The following is a 16,774-nucleotide window of genomic DNA, read 5'->3' on the forward strand; positions in this document are numbered from 1 at the left end:
CCTCCTCTTCCTCCTCCTCCTCCTCTTCCTCCTCTTCTTCTTCCTCTTCCTCCTCCTCCTCATCATCCTCTTCTTCATCCTCTTCTTCTTTTTGTCTTCCTCTAGCAGGTCACTGCTCATGCACAGATTTTTTATCGGTAAAAAGATCGGCCGATTTGCCCATAATTACCATGAAAATCGGCCGATCTTTTTCCAACTTTACCGATAAAAAAAATCTGACAAAATACCGAAAAACGGCCGACCTATTAACCCACTAACGATCCGAAAATCGGCCGATTATATTTTCGGCCGAAAATTCGGCCGATTTTCGACCCATCTGTGGCCTGCATTAGCCTATATCCAGGGGCATCCAGAGGAGAGTTACCAATCATCCCTTAGCAGCTCTCAAAATTTCCACTCACCCGCTCACATTGGCTGAGTGGAAATAAGGTGGGGGCTTCTCAGTGCCCAGCCCCTCCCTCCATCCTTCGCACCAATAGGAGAAGAGGGGAGAGATGCTGGATCTGCTTTGCCTCCCCCTGTGCACAGGGGCATTTATAAAGAGATTATTTACTTGCAAAATTTTATAACAGATACAAAGAAAAAACACTTTTTTTTTTTTTTCGGTATTGTTAGAAGGAAGGGGTGGGTGTATGGAAGGGAGGGGTGGGTGGAATGAAGGAAGGTCGGACTCGCATGCTCAGTCAGATGCATCAGAGCTGTTGGCTGCTCTGTGTTCAGTTTCCCACCCACACATCCTCTGAAACTGCATGAACTGGAGTGTGGGCAGCACACTCCAGTTCCTGCAATTTCAGAGGATGTGTGGGCGGGAAACTGAACACAGAGCAGCCAACAGCTCTGATGCATCTGACTGAGCATGTGAGTCCGACCTTCCTTCATTCCACCCACCCCTTCCAACAATACCAAAAAAAAACAAACCTGTTTTTCTTTGTATCTGTTATAACATTTTGCAAATAAATAATCTCTTTATAAATTTAGGTCAAACTGAATTCCTCTACAGAAAATAACCCAAATAAGTGTATATTGTTTACTCTGAAGGAAAGTTAGAGTTCACAAACTATAGTATATATCTGAAAATCGAACATTCCTGATGTACTGATAGCCGATCTCATTTCTTGAGGCCCAAAAAAACCAGGACAGTACAAATACCCCCTAATGTCAGGAGAGCACAAATCCCCCCAAATGTCAGGACAGTAGAAATCCCCACCAATGTCAGGACAATACAAATCCCCTCCCAATGTCAGGACAATACAAATCCCCCCCCCCCAATGTCAGGACAATACTGGTGACAGCATGTAAAAACAAAACTTTTTTTTTTTACAACTTTTTTTTTTAACACTGTGACCAGAGCAATATGATGTTACCATAATAACATTGTAGTACTCTGGGGAAGTGATCAGGATTTTTTCTTTTTACACACATTACGATTGCTTATGTCAGTGAATTTCACTGTTAGCAACCATTTTTACTGAATGAAATTGATTAATTCAATGTTTGCTATTGTGGCTAGTTGCGATTGGCACTGTCTGTACCACAGCGGCCGGTACACTGATCGGTCATCCGCTGTGTTTGGAAGAGACACAGCAGTTGACAGATTTTGCCACAGCGTGGCCTGTTCCAGGAGGACATCATATGACATCCACCCAGAATGGTGAATGTCCCGCCTTGCCATCATATGACTATAAGCCGAGCAGGAGATGGTTAATGTTGCCTCTTCACCGCCTGTTTAACCCATAAAAACCTGCACCACAATCCACATGGTGAATGAGTTGCATTTGATGGGTGCTACTGCCTGTCCACTGAGTGCAACAGCATTTATAGCTGTTGCCCCCGTCAGCTGCCTTTAGAGCTCAAGCAGGAGAAGTTGGTGTGGGTGGGGCGGTAAAAATGCAGTAAAAGAGCTGGAAAAAAAAATTGTCTATATGTACCTATTCTAAAGCCGCTCTGGTCATATGATCAGGTCTCAGAGCCAGCTTCACTGTAGAAGTGGGACAGCCGACAATGGATGCCCCATAGTAAGCCATACATCTGTGTATTAGGAAAATAATTCTGCAGTACATGGTTACAGCTGGATGTGAAATATTTCGCTGTTTGAAGTAACCTAGTCTTCCGGACCATGAAACTATCTTTTTCAGGAAGAAATTTGTCTACAGAATGATAGAGCTACAGCACAACTGTGATATACTATCCTGAAATGCAATCAAGTTTAGGCTAGGCATCTTGTTTTTATTTACTGCTATAACTCTTTTAATCTCCTCTTTAACCACTTCTATGCCGGGCACTTTTACCCCCTTCCTGCTCAGACCAATTTTCAGCTTTCAGCACTCTCGCAATTTGAATGACAATTGCGCGGTCATGCAATGCTGTACCCAAACTAAGTTTTTAATCAGTTTGATTACACAAATAAAGCTTTCCTTTGGTGGTATTTAATCACTACTGGGTTTTTTTTTTATTTTTTGCTAAATTAACAAAAAAAAAACGAAAATATGGGAAAAAATACGTTTTTCTTCGTTTCTGTTATACAATTCTGCAAATAAATAACGGTTCTTCATAAATTTAGGCCAAGATGTATTCTGCTACATTTCTTTGGTGAAAATACCCAAAATTAGTTGTTATTATTTAGTCTGTAGGAAAGTTAGAGTCCACAAACCATGGTATATATCAGAAAATCAATCAAACCTGAAGTACTGACAGCCAATCTAATTTCTTGAAGCCAAAAAAATGTTAGGACAGTACACATATCCTCCAAATGACCCCTTTTTGCAAAGTAGACAATCCGAGGTATTTAGTAAGACGTCTGGCAAATTTTTTGAAGTTTTAATTTTTTTTTGTCAGAATTTTATGGAAATTTCAAAATTTTTTTTTTTTACCTACTGTTACCATTGCAGTACAGTGTCATCATATAAAAATAATTTAATTGCTATAAAAAATAATTTATCTGAATGAAATCGATTAATTCAGGTATTTTGTTGTGATTAGCTGTGACTGGCCACAGCTAATCACATGGCACAGATGGGTTGTGATTGACCCAGTCTGTACCATGTGATTACTGTGACTAACCACAGTCAGAGACACAATTGTATACAATGAATGGCATGAAAGGAAGCCATCCATTGTTTACAATTGTCATGTGACCTGCTGCGATTGGTCACAGCGGTCACATGGTACTGACAACGGGCTGGTACACAGATCTGTCATCGGCTGTGTCCGAGGGACACATCCAGTGACAGATCTTGCCACAGCGTGGGTACGCGAGAGGCACGATCTCGGATGACGTCATATGACGCCCACCCGGATCGCCACAAGTGCTGCTTGGTCATCATTTTGCATTGGTCAGGTGGGAACTGGTTAATGTGATCTACTCCACTACAGGACATTAGAGCTCTGCTACTGGTCTTCGGCACCTGCACTTTAATTATCTACAACTGGCAGTATTAAACGCGAAATCAAAAAATGTAATATAGCAGCCTAAAAGTTATTAGATGTGGTAGCTGCATTAGTTTTCTTTTTAGGCTTTTTTCACCTTTATTTTCAACTGGTGATCCAGCCAGTAACACACTTCTGTCTTAAGAGTGTCTCCACTCAGGATGGAGGCGCAATGCAGACACCTCTGGACAGCAGTACTGTCAGTCTAGGGAGAGGGTAGTATTATGCTGGCCATACACTTTATGAAAAATCAGCAGAAATTCTAATGATCTGAACGTTCAGCCAATTTTCTAATAGTTAATGGATGAGAAACGATAATTGTTTTCAAATTTTCACATTAAAAAAAACTGACTGAAAAGTTAAAAATGTCCTTAATTTCTTAAAATATTTTAAAGGTTAGTGGCTTTCACGTATGCTGAAAATCGTTCAATTTTTCGTGCACATGTGCAAAGTCAGTTTTTTTTTGTCATTTCCTTACTAATTTGACCAAATCAAACGTGATGGTAATATCTTTAGCATTGCCGAAAATTGTTTTGTTTTTCGCAAGCGCTATCGACCGATTTTTTTTGTATACTGTATGGCCAGCATTAGACTAGCAGATTTAGATGGACTTGACTAACAAATAAAGCTGAAATCCAGCTAACAGTTATAGCAACATAAAGAAAGCTGACCATTGTAAGCATCCCTATCATTGTTTCTCTCTACCCTCTAAGTGCCACTTTTGCAGGTCAGCTTGGTCTGTTGAAAGCAGTTGAAAAATAACAGACTAAAGCTGGTCATACACAGATCAAAATTTGGCTGGTTAAGCAGAACACGGTCGAATTTGCATCTGTACACAGAGTCCTATCTGATATACGATTTGTACATACAGTCCTATCTGTTCAACAGATGCCGGTTGTTAGACTGCCTTCTGTCGAATGGTCCTGCTGGAAAACCAGCATTCAATTAGTGCATGCAGCCAATTGGGTGAAGGGCTGATCAGTGTATTTTGATGGCGGGGGGAGTCCTACTGTCAGAATACAAAAGACACAGCAGGAAGGATTTCCTCATCCACCCTGAGTGTGTGGATGGGGAAATAGGTTCAGTTTTTTTCTGTTCAGTCAAAATGAAAAACTGAGCCAAGTATGACCAGCTTTATTGGCCACATCACTAGCTGAAAATGAGAGACAGAAAGCTTAAAAAATTAATGCAGTCACTACAACCAAGAATTGGCAAGCTGCAATATATTTAGGTCTTGATTGAGTTTAATACTTAAGGTAATGACAGGCGCAAGGCAGTTCTCTCGTTCTGGGAGAATGTCACATGACGTTCTGCCTTTCTAACCGCGCATGCGCGGCTCCGGGAGCGCAGAACGATCGGTGGTGCGCTGTGTCAGTCGGACACAGCGGATCACCAATCAACGGAAAGAGCCGAAGATGTCGGCTCGGTCATGTGATCAGCTGTGTCCAATCACAGCTGATCACATGTAAATAGGGAAATGCCAGTTATCGGCATTGCTCTCCTCACGAGCTGTCACGCTGACAGCTCGAGAGGAGAGCCGGTAATTGGCTTTACTCGGAGGGGACATGTACATTGATCATCAGGGCACTGATGATCAGTGTGCCCTGATGATCAGTGTAGCCCCAGCAGTGCCACCTGTCAGTGTCCATCTGTGCCAGCTGTCAGTGCTCATCAATGCCACCTGCCAGTGTCCATCAGTGCCACATATCAGTGCCTACCAGTGCACATCAATGCCACATATCAGTGCCAATCTGAGCTGCCTTTCAGTGTTACCTATCAGTGCCACCTATCAATGCTAGTCAGTGCCGCCTAACAGTGCCACCTATCAGTGCCATATATGAGTGCTTCCTTTCAGTGCCCATCAGTGATGCCTGTCAATGCCCATCAGTGCCACCTATCAGTGTCCAACAGTGCAGCCTATCAGTACCCATCACTGCAGCCTCATTAGCGCACATCAGTGAAGGAAAAAAAAAATCACTTATGTACAAAATTTTATAACAAAACTAAGTGGTTTTCAGTGGTTTTTGGTTTGTTTAGTAAAAAATCAGCTCTGTCTCAAAAAAAAGGATAACAATTTCATATGGGTACAGTGTTGCATGACCGAAAATTGGCCTGGGTAGGAAGGGGGTATAAGTGCCCTGTAGGCGAGTGGCTAATTGGGAATCAGTTGTGGCATCCTCTCTTTCCAACATCTTATGCTACTTCACGCTCTTTTTTTCTCCACTTGCTGTCCTTCCTCTGTACTTTCTAAAAGACCTTGTAACTTTTCTATTTTTGGTTACGATGCCATCAAATAATTTTGTTACCCTTCCCCTCGCATATCTTCTGTTTTGTGTACTTTATCTTAGTAAATGTAAAGAGATATTAAGCCATTAGTTTTAGGCACTTTCAGCATTTGATCACTTAGTAAATATGCAGCATCTTTAACTTTTAATCCTTGAAATGTTCCAGGTTAAGCTGGCGCTGTGACTGCTGTCCAAGGTTTTCTGGGTGCCTCCTTTCCCCTGAAGCGTCCTATGGAGATTACCTTGCATGCATGGACTAGAGCTGTGTCTCTCTACACTGTGTGCATCAATAGAAGCACACTATCCCCGTAGCCTAGGAAGGCAAAGCTTTCCCCCATTCCTCCCTCCTCCAAGTTAAAGACTGATTCCTGACTGCACTGTCCACTGTTAATTCTTTCCTATGAAGACTGGAAGTTCACAGAAGCAGCTCTGAGAGAGCAGGTGCCAGCAGCAACTGAAAGTTGTAAACTGCAAGTGCTGGAGTAAGAATTTTTACAGATATCTTACTCTGGAATGTTTACTTTAAACGTCTTAATGTGTTAGGCCCCTTCTGTTCCGCGTATGCAGAGCAGACACAGGCACAGCCTACTATGAACGGTCGGATGTAAATGGATTGCCTGTCCGTTTACACCCGACTGCCATCCGTTCAGATCTGCTAGACGGATCGGATGTCGGTAAGTATAAACGGAAATGTGTCCGTTTACACCTGCTGCTCCAAAGAGCAGAATGGAGGGTCCGATAAGGTCCACCTCAAAAACTGACAGCAAACCTGATTTGTCCTATTGTGTGAAGAAAAAAAACTGAGGGTTTAATACGAATTTAATTTCTTAGGTTGCTTGGGACTTACATGTCAGAACTGGTGTTTAGAGACCAAGGTCTAATTTGGATAATTACTTTTAAGTTTTCATGTATTTATTGAACATTTCATAGAAAACATGACAAGCTCACAGTTCACCCTCGCAGGAGCGGAAATAAACAGTCACATGTAAAAGCTAGTACAAGTAGGCAATGTATCATGTTAAATCAGCAGGGATCTAACCACAACCAAGGAGGATAGAAGGACAGTCAAAGCCAAGCTGTCCTCTATGAGGTAATAATCCCCGCTAACAAGTATCAGCCAGAAAAAAAAGGAAGAGGGAAAAACAAAGATGGGAAAGGGGGGAGAGAGAGGAAGGGGGGAGAGAGAGGAAGGGGGGAGAGAGAGGAAGGGGGGAGAGAGAGGAAGGGGGGAGAGAGAGGAAGGGGGGAGAGAGAGGAAGGGGGGAGAGAGAGGAAGGGGGGAGAGAGAGGAAGGGGGGAGAGAGAGGAAGGGGGGAGAGAGAGGAGGGGGGAGAGAGAGGAGGGGGGAGAGAGGGTGGAGAGAGCGAGGGGAGAGAGGGGGGAGAGAGAGAGGGAGAGGGTGGAGAGAGCGAGGGGAGAGAGAGGGAGAAGAGAGAGAGGGAGAGGGGAGAGGTGGGAGAGAGGGGAGAGAGAGGGGGGAGAGGGGAGAGAGAGGGGGGAGAGGGGAGAGAGAGGGGGGGAGAGGGGAGAGAGAGGGGGGGAGAGGGGAGAGAGAGGGGGGGAGAGAGGGGGGAGAGGGAGAGAGAGAGAGAATAAGTCAAGAAAGAAAGAGTATCACAGACCGGAGCAGGCAGCAACTATAATATTATCCAGGGTTCCTAAACTCTAAGAAACTTCAGATGTGACTCCTTAAGAATACTGGACATTTGCTCATTGACCATCATGGCAGTCCAAAGCAGTCTTCCTAGCTTGAGCTATAGTATGTTTGGCAGAGAAAAAAAAGATAGCCAATTTCAGCTGGGTTGTGAAAAGGCCCGGAATAGGACAATGCACGGTGCAGTTTCTACAAAATAAATGTTTTAGACCAGATGAAATGTGAAAGAAACCTGTCAATACATTCATCCAATTACCCTGAACACATATGAAACTAAAATCTCTCTTTCCTGATCTCCATACTTGTTCCAGGTCAGTGAAACAGAGGGAGAGATGTACGAAAACTGGAGCGTGCAAAATCTGGTGCAGCTCTGCACAGAAACCAAATTTATCTTCCACTTTTTATTGTCAAAGCCTAATGTAAAAAGCTGAATTTAGAAGCAGACTGGCTCCATGCACAGCTGCACCAGATTGTGATTGCACCATTTTTAGTAACCCCCTCCTAAAATATGCTAGCAGGTAAACAAAACAGCCACACAACCAGCATTTTCAGAAGATGGTCAGCAATGGCAGTGTCTGCATTTCTCCCATGACAGGTTTACTTTAAATAACACACAAGTAAGATTGTTTTGGTATACTACCTCTCAATCAACATGCTCTGCTTGTAAGGTGGTATCTGAAAGAGTAACTGCTGCACCAGCTTTGGGGGATAGTGAAGGAGCCTTTCAATCATTTGAAATGTACGATAATGGTCCATGGTGTCACTCTCAAGGACATCAGGTCCTGCTCCAGTCTGATCAAGAATTCCACTTTTCAGTCGAATATTGACAGCGTCACCCACTGCAAGACACAGGTGTAACAGACTTCAGCTCATATGGTTTAGGTCCATAGGAATTCATTTGGGCTTTAAAAGGTAAACTGTATTTAAAACGTTAGGGATGGATATGACGAGCCGAAAAATACATATGCAACTGTATGTCAGAGTATTGCCCACTTATAATGAAAATGCAAATCACACAATGATTATACACTGATCAGCTATAACTTTTTGACCACCCACCGAATATTGATTACATCCCCTTTTGCTACCAAAACAGCTATGACCCGTTGAATAATGGATGCCACTAGACCTCTGAAGGTACGCTGTGGCACCAAGCCATTAGTAGCAGATCCTTTAAGTCCTGTAATTTGCAAGGTGGGGCCTCCATGGATCGAACTTGTTTTTCCAGCACATCCTGCAGATGCTCGATTGGACTGAGATCTGCAGAATTTGGAGCTCGAGTCAACACCTCAAACTCATTACAAATGTACTCGAATCGTTTCTGCAGTGTGACAGGATGCATTATCCAGCTGAAAGAGGCAATTGCTATCAGGGAATACTGTTTCCATAAAGGGGTATACTCGGTCAGCAATAATGTTTAGGTATGTAGTATGTATCAAGTAGCATCCACATGACTGGCAGGACACAAGGATTCCCAGCAGAACATTGGCCAAAGTATCACTCTGCCTCCACCGACTTACCTTCTTCCCATACTGCAACCTGGTGAAATCTCTTCCCCAGGTAAGCATTGCACACATCCACATAATTTAAAAGAAAATATTATTCATCAGACCAGGCTACCTTCTTTCAATGCTCCGTGGTCCAGTTCTGATGCTCACGTGCCCATTGTAGGCCCTTTTGACTGGACATGGGGCAGGTTGACCACTCTTATGTAGCCCCATAGACAACAAACTATGATGCCCAATTTTTCTACTTCCAACACATCAATTTTAGAGAAAATACGTTTACTTGTTGCCAAATATATCCCGACTTTTAGATGCCATTGTAACAAGATAATTAATGTTATTCACTAAATCTGTTAGTGGTCATAAAGGTATGGCTGATCAGTGCATATTACAGAAAATTGTTATCGGATACTTACCATAATTTACCTTTCCTGGGCCTAACATCATGTCAGCACACAATGGGTTAACTCCTCCTCTGGAACCTACAGGACCACATTTTCTTAGCTCAATAAAAGACAGTCCCTCCGCAAACTGAAGTATTTGACAGCCTAGCCTGCAACAAGCCACTAGGGAAGGGGTCCTGTTCTGACAGGAGGATAGACCAGGAAATGAAAATTATGATAAGTATCTGATAACAATTTTCCGTATTCCTAGCCTACCTCACGTCAGCACATAACGGGATATAACTAGCAGAATAAGTGGTTGGGAGAGAATACATGAAAAGAGAGACCGACAATCAAAAGAAAATCTGCTAAAGACAAAGAAGAATTTAGGTCTCAAAATTTTTCAGAACTTGCTAACCGCATGTCTAGTTTGTATCTCAAATGAAGGCCACACAAGAACTTCAGCTAGCGGTCTTCCATATATATTCCACTGAAATCCTTGCATAACTGCCCCAAGGGCTGCCACCCCTATGGTTGATTGCATGCCAATCTAGTCACCCTGGTAATTAAATAGAAGTTTCCTCTTTAGGACCTGATGGCAAAATAAAATGGTTGTCCACTTTCCTCATGTCTTTTGACCTTTGCAAGAACACTGTTGACCATGTGTAAGGAACTGAAGCCTTCCTGCTTTGTACTCGGTGACTCTTGTGCAAAAAGTCGTAAAGACTGCCTCCCAGCTTTCATGGAACTGGTTTCCACTTTAGAATTGAGCTTTGGAGATGGATGTAGTATTACGATTTCTGGTAAAAATACACAAAAAGGGCTCTTTACAGGAAAGTACCAAAATCTCTAATACCCTACTGTCTGAAGGAATTGCTGTCAGAAGAACTAGTTTTACCAAGCGGAGCCCCAATGGAAATGAAACTATTGGAGCAAAGGGTGCCTGCACCAATGCTATCAGAACCAAGCCTAGAGTACCATCCCTTGGTGGTCTTATATGAATTTCCACCTGCACAAAGCATCTGGTCAATGGCTCTTTCACCCATTTGCAGCCCAAGAAAGAGGATAACGCAGAGATCTGTATTTAATGGAGTTGTATGCCAGACCAATCTCTAGCACTAATTGTAAAAAAGTCCAGGATATTGGCTAGAGCTAAGAACACCAGAGATAAATCATTTGCTGAGCAAACAAAACAAACCTCCTTCATATCTTCTCGTATGTAGCATTCAGGGATAATCTTATGACCTTCACCAAGGTCTGAACCTCCTCAGATGAGAATCCCTGCACCTCTAGTCCGGCGGATTCAATAGCCAGGGTATTAAAAGTAGGCTCACTGGATTGGGGTGCTGCCAGTGACACTGGCATAAAAGATCTTGCTTGACTGGAAACAGGATTGGTGGTGCTGATGATATCTGGAGAAGCAGCGAAAACCCAATGCCTCCTTGGCCGGTATAAAGCACCTGTATGGCACGAACATGTTCTGTCCAAATTTTCAGAAGCACCTTCATAATCAAGGACACCAAATGAAGACAAAGACCAACAGAAAATTCCATGGCACCGTGAACCCATCTTGTATCAGTGCGTCTTTGCATTTGTACCACTATAAAGGTCCCGATGAGTACAATGCAATCCCTCGCTGACATAAATGCTGCTTCCATGACTCTTTGTAAGCAAATTTTCATTTTGGAAGTTTTGAAAAACCACTTGAATTATTCGGGTATGAAATACTACTCTAAGACTCTTCTTCCTTGTTTGTTCACTAGCTGACCGTACTTGGAATGGACTTCTAGGACAACGTTGTGATGCTTTGCCACCTGCCAGCTTGAATTTGCGACAATCAAAACATCGTCCAAGTAGTGGTAGATCCTTATCTCCAAAAGTCAAATTATCGCCACCACTGCCAAGATCACCTTCGAAAAGACACATGGTGCTGTGGCAATTATAAAAATTAACTGGAAGTGACATACAGGTACTGCAAATCCCAAATGTCTCTGGTGCTCTGCACTGATCTGTACATGGAAATATGCATCAGTCAGGTTGACTGACACTAATCGGTCTTTCCACTAGACTATCTCAATGACTGTCTGCAAGGACTCCATCTTGAACGTTTTTGCGTGTATGCACCCATTCAATTTCTTCAAACCCAGACAGGCTGGAAAGCTGCTGATGCCTTGGGTACTAGAAAAAAAAAATAGAAAAACTAGAAAGAGAAAACCCCCAGACTCTGTTCTTCCGGCAGAACTGGCACTATGGCCTTGTTGCAGTATAATTCTTATACGTAATCTTGAATAACTTTTCCTTCTTGAGATTTGTTGGTCAAGAATGAAATGATTTAGTGGTAAACTTTGGAAATTTCTCTTGTACTCCCCAACTATCTTCTGGACCCACCGGTCTTTGATATTTTTCACTCAAAACCTCCAGATGGAGGCTATCCTGGCCCTCATTGGAAGAGATTGGTTGGGTGCACCTTCAAAAGCCTTTCTGTACATCCTAGCAGTCTGCTCTGAATTTGGTCTTGTGTAAACAGGAACTTTGAGCAGCCTCCACTGTAACCTGTTAAGTTTGAAGCCTGGCTTATAAGATTTGGCCTCCTGAACTCTTCTGAAGTTCAGTTGACTTGAGTGAAAAGATAGCTGCTTCCTCTTATTAGACTGTGGCCACAGTCTGTACTTTCCACCTATCACTCGCTTAATTGCGTTGTCCACCGTTTTGACAAATAACAACCTCCCATTATGGGGAATGTCACAGAAGGCTTGTGTGGAAGCACCATCTGCCCTCCAGTGGAGTAACCACAAAGCTCTCTTGGCTGTGACTGAATGCGCCAACACTTGTACTAGGTCAGTCAAAGCCTCTGCAAAGGTCAGCTGCCAGGTTCAACTCCTCCAGACTCTTGCAATTTCCATTTTTGAATTAAAAGCCATTTCTTAATGCTTTAGCCATCAAAGGTAAAACTGCTGCAGGATGAAAGGCAACACTTGCCACAGTATAGATTCTCTACAAGTCTGATACCAGTTCACAATTTCTGCGTTCTGGATGGGTTTCTGCATGCACATTTTTTATGTGTTGTGTTTTTGAATGTGTTTTGCCATGTTCCAGATGTGTTCCATACAGAAAAAATGCAACATGTTCTACTTTTGTTGACTTCACTGCATTGGTGTGAATTAGGCCATTGGAATCTAGGGAAACACCATCCATGCATATTTGATGCAAAATAAAACCACACTGGACTGCATCTGGTGTAAACCAGCCCATATCCATTTTTCGATCCATAGGATCCCTGAAGGCAACTGAGTTATTGAATGGCAAAAACACCGGATGAGCCAGACGCTGGAGGGCCTTATCCACCCTTGGAAGTGCGTCGCTTAAACATGCATCGGCCATCTTCATCGGATAAAACCTAAAGAACATGTTCTATAAAAAATTGGCCTTATCAGGTTTGTCCCATTGTTCATTAATGAGCTCTTTACTCTGTCATTATGGGAAAAGAAGGCCCTTCCTACTTCACATTTGGAAAGATCTGCATGCTTTTAGCTGTGGTTGGGCCTCTTGTTATGCTTACTCTTATCTCAGGAATATTTGCCACAAACTTTCTGCTACAGCCTCCTAAATATACGATTTGAGCTAATCTATGCAAATTAATTTTTGCCAACACTGCAGACTGCATGCAGGACAACAAGCACCCTGAGTTGGGCAAGGCATTTCCGATCATGCTGATATAAACGCATGTGAACCATTGCCACATAAGCTGTTTGGGAAGCATGAAAAACTCCCTGTGCAGGAAACTAAGGAATGCAGATTGTCCTGGTCAGCATATGACCGATGTCGGGTCTTGCGTTTTCTGTAGTGTTTGTGTTTAGGGCTTCTGCTCCTAAAATAATACAAAAAAACCCCATAATTTGCTTGAGAACTCTTAAAAACATGTCCCAAGTTGCCTCATTTATTTCTCACCAAAAAAACAGGTACACTGTCCCTTTAAGACCCATCTTACTTCAGAAGCAGCAACAGGCGAGCCCAGGCAGCCCTTCCAGGTAGATGTGGCAGGGGGGATATACCTGCAGCAATCAAAGTACTTACCAACTGCAATCATCAGGTGGCCTGAAGCATGTCCAAAAAAAAAAAGAACACTTCAGTTGGAGGAGGGGCTGTCTTTTATTGAACTAGGAAGAGGTTGTGCTGTATGTCCCAGAGAAGGAGTTAACCCGTTGTGTGCTGCTGTGAGATAAGCCAGAAAAAGAAAAATTAACAAGGCTTCTTCAATATGACAAATACCTGAGTATCCGTCCAGCCAGAGCTGATAAACCTCTTCATCTATCAGGGTGGTATTTCCCACAAACACATCCAGTTCATTTGACATTGCGGGGGTTTCTGTAAAGATAATTAAACACTTTGTCAAATGTTATGTTAGGCAAAATATAACCATTCAAATTTTGATTGGGTACCTCAATATGGGCCTTGCAAGAACCTGTGTTAGTATTTCAGAGTGGATTTTAGATTTTGCTGCTTCATCAAAAAAAATCCCAAAAAACAACATACAAGTAACATATTGTACTGATGGTGTTAAACTGCAATTGACTTTTTGGATATTCTTTGAGATGTAATTACACTTAAGTTATTAGGATGAAATCATCAGCAATGGGGATCTTCACTAGTAGAAGATGCCTGAAAGCAACAGTTCGGCTAATTATCTGCTGGATTGCATTTACAAGCAGTAGGAGGTGATGTCCCCCTCCCTCCTACTTTCCATGGTTCTTGGGCTCTCCTGTCCCACCAGAGAACCCGAGAGTGTAGCTGGCAGTTCCACCGGCTGACCATAAGACCAGAATGGCTAAAACCTTCTCTATAGTCTAAGGTTGGAGCAAATTTCTTTCCTGCAACCACGGAGAGTGTTGACGGGGGAATCTCACATCCATGTATGTATGGATTGCTTCAAGTGTTACTGACATGTGGTGAAAATTTCATGTCAATAGCACCTTTAGAAATATATTTACCGAGAGAAATGGTGACATGTCCAAACTTATTTTACTATATAGTCCCTGTGATAACAATAAATGTGATTACAAAAAATAAATAAAATGACAGTGTAAAAAAAAAAAAAACCCACACGCATCAGTCCTACATGCATACGTTAATAGCAATTGAACAACAGGTATCACCGCTAACATCAGATCGTGGACAGTAATTCTAGCACCTGACCTCCTGTGTAAATCTAAAGTGGTAACTTGTAAAGGCATTTAAAGCATAGCCTATGGATAATAAAATGTATGTAGTTTGTCACAGTTGCACAGGCGGGCACAGTTTTAAAGTGTAACATTTTTGGCATCTATTTAGTCAGTGTAACATCATCTTTTTTTATATTACCAAACAATTGGGTACTGAAATTCAAAAAAGTGTATTTAAAAAAAACAAAACAAAAAAAACAATTGCGTTTGAAAAAACCACTGTGCAAATACTGTGTGACACCCACCGTTTTATTCTCTAGGGTCTCTGCTTTTAAAAATATATATAACGTTTTGGGTTCTAAGTAATTTTCTAGCAAAAAAATACTGATTTTTACAAGTAAACAAAAAGGGTTAGAAAAGGCCTGGTCTTCAAGTGGTTAAAGGATAAGTTCACCTTTTGTACCGTGTTACACCTATATTTAAGGTGTAACATGTAACGTTCAGACCGGTCCTCGCTCCCCCTTGATCCCCGCTTTGACAGCTAGCATGGGATCTTCTCCCCCCTTGCTAGCTGCCAAATTTTAAAAAAAGGTGGCCATGCAGGGCTCCGCCCACACGGCCGCATCATTCATTCCCAATCATCTGTGCATGAGAGACTACAAGTCCCAGCAGCCTTAGCAGCTGTCAGCTCAATGAACTACCATGGTACTGTGAAGTGCCGTGGTAGTTCATTTATTCTTCCTGTCGGAATATCTGCTTGTTCATACATTCCGTAGGGCAAGCAGATATTCTGACAGGTCTGTAGGAGACCTGCATGGCATCAGCCATTTACTGATCACTGGTGCAATGCTTTCCAGGCTCCTGCAGACAAAAATAATACAAATTTTTTTTTTACCTGCAAAAAAATGTGCATTTATTATTTTTTTCTAAAAGGTAACCTTATCCAGCTGCGAACAGGAGTTTTTACTCTACAATGGAAGCGCAATGCCCCAATGTGAAAACATACATAGACATACATAGGGAAGCATTTTTCTTGAACTTTTCAGATGCCTTTTTTTAATGCAAAGTGTGACAGTAGCCTTAAGATTGCTTTAACGCTGCCACTCTGTGGTTTGGCCGCAGTGCAGGTTACCCGTGGTTTTTCCATTGACTTTCTATTATGTCTCATGTTTTTGGCGTGTTTTCTGAAAAAATGGGTTGCCAACGTACCAAAAACTAGAAACGCCCCAAAGTTTTTAGCGTAACACATGATTATGCATTGCGGAGCACTGCATTGCTTAGTGTATTGGGTTGCTGTTTGTGTTGTATGGGCAGCTCCATGTGTTCTGGATACACAGAGATGTAAAGGAGACTTTACCATCCCACTGGCTGCAATGCAGACCTGTGCTTTTAAGGATACAACCCCCTAAAACCCAGAACACTTCCGGCTCCATGACAAGCAGCACCAATACTGATGACATAGAAGCAGCTTCCAGTCTCAGCCTGCCTTGTGCCATGGCCGGTTCTCACCAGCAGAGGGAGTGTCAGACTAGCAGCATTTAAGAAAAAAAAGGTTCTGCCTGTAAATGAAAGACACCATTCTAATGAACTAAACACATCCCAGTGAGAGCTTGGAATAGCACAGCACGGCCACTACCTCTCCTGGATACAAATTCCTCCGCTCGTCACTGCACACGGATCACCTTTCTCAGCTTCACACTCAACCTACTCCGCAGCCGCTTCCTCTGCAGTAACCAAACCTCGATCTGGATACAGAAAAACCAAGCCTCGATCTAGATACCGAGTAACCAAGCCTCCATCTGGATAGAGAATAACCTAGCCTCGATCTAGATACCGAGTAACCAAGCCTCCATCTGGATAGAGAATAACCAAGCCTCCATCTGGATAGAGAATAACCAAGCCTCCATCTGGATAGAGAATAACCAAGCCTCCATCTGGATAGAGAATAACCAAGCCTCCTTCTAGATAGAGAATAACCAAGCCTCCATCTGGATAGAGAATAACCAAGCCTCCATCTAGATAGAGAATAACCAAGCCTCCATCTGGATAGAGAATAACCAAGCCTCCATCTGGATAGAGAATAAGCAAGCCTCCATCTGGATAGAGAATAACCAAGCCTCCATCTGGATAGAGAATAACCAAGCCTCCTTCTAGATAGAGAATAACCAAGCCTCCATCTGGATAGAGAATAACCAAGCCTCAACCTGGATAGAGAACAACCAAGCCTCGATCTGGATACAGAGTAACCAAGCATCCATCCGGATAGAGAATAACCAAGCCTAGATCTGGATAGAGAATAACCAAGCCTCCACCTGGAAAGAGAGCAACCAAGCCTCGATCTGGATAGAGAATAACCAAGCCT

General features: G+C 42.6%; 1 protein-coding gene across 1 annotated transcript in view; it reads right to left on the reverse strand.

The window, feature by feature from the left end:
* The window catches only part of FIBP (FGF1 intracellular binding protein), a 41,079-nt gene extending 24,890 nt beyond the window's left edge, over positions 1-16,189 (reverse strand). Inside the window, exons 1-3 of the mRNA XM_089658096.1 lie at positions 16,049-16,189; positions 13,523-13,618; positions 8,006-8,204 (exon numbers count right to left, since the gene is read on the reverse strand). Of these exons, the coding sequence (XP_089514222.1) occupies positions 8,006-8,204; positions 13,523-13,607 (284 nt within the window). The 5' untranslated portion in view covers positions 13,608-13,618; positions 16,049-16,189. The remainder of the gene's footprint in view (positions 1-8,005; positions 8,205-13,522; positions 13,619-16,048) is intronic.
* Positions 16,190-16,774: the final 585 nt, after the last annotated feature.

The sequence above is a fragment of the Staurois parvus genome, unplaced genomic scaffold (genome assembly GCF_062004578.1).
Source record: "Staurois parvus isolate SC_StPar_1 unplaced genomic scaffold, SC_StPar_1.0 ptg001051l, whole genome shotgun sequence".
NCBI lineage: Eukaryota > Metazoa > Chordata > Amphibia > Anura > Ranidae > Staurois > Staurois parvus.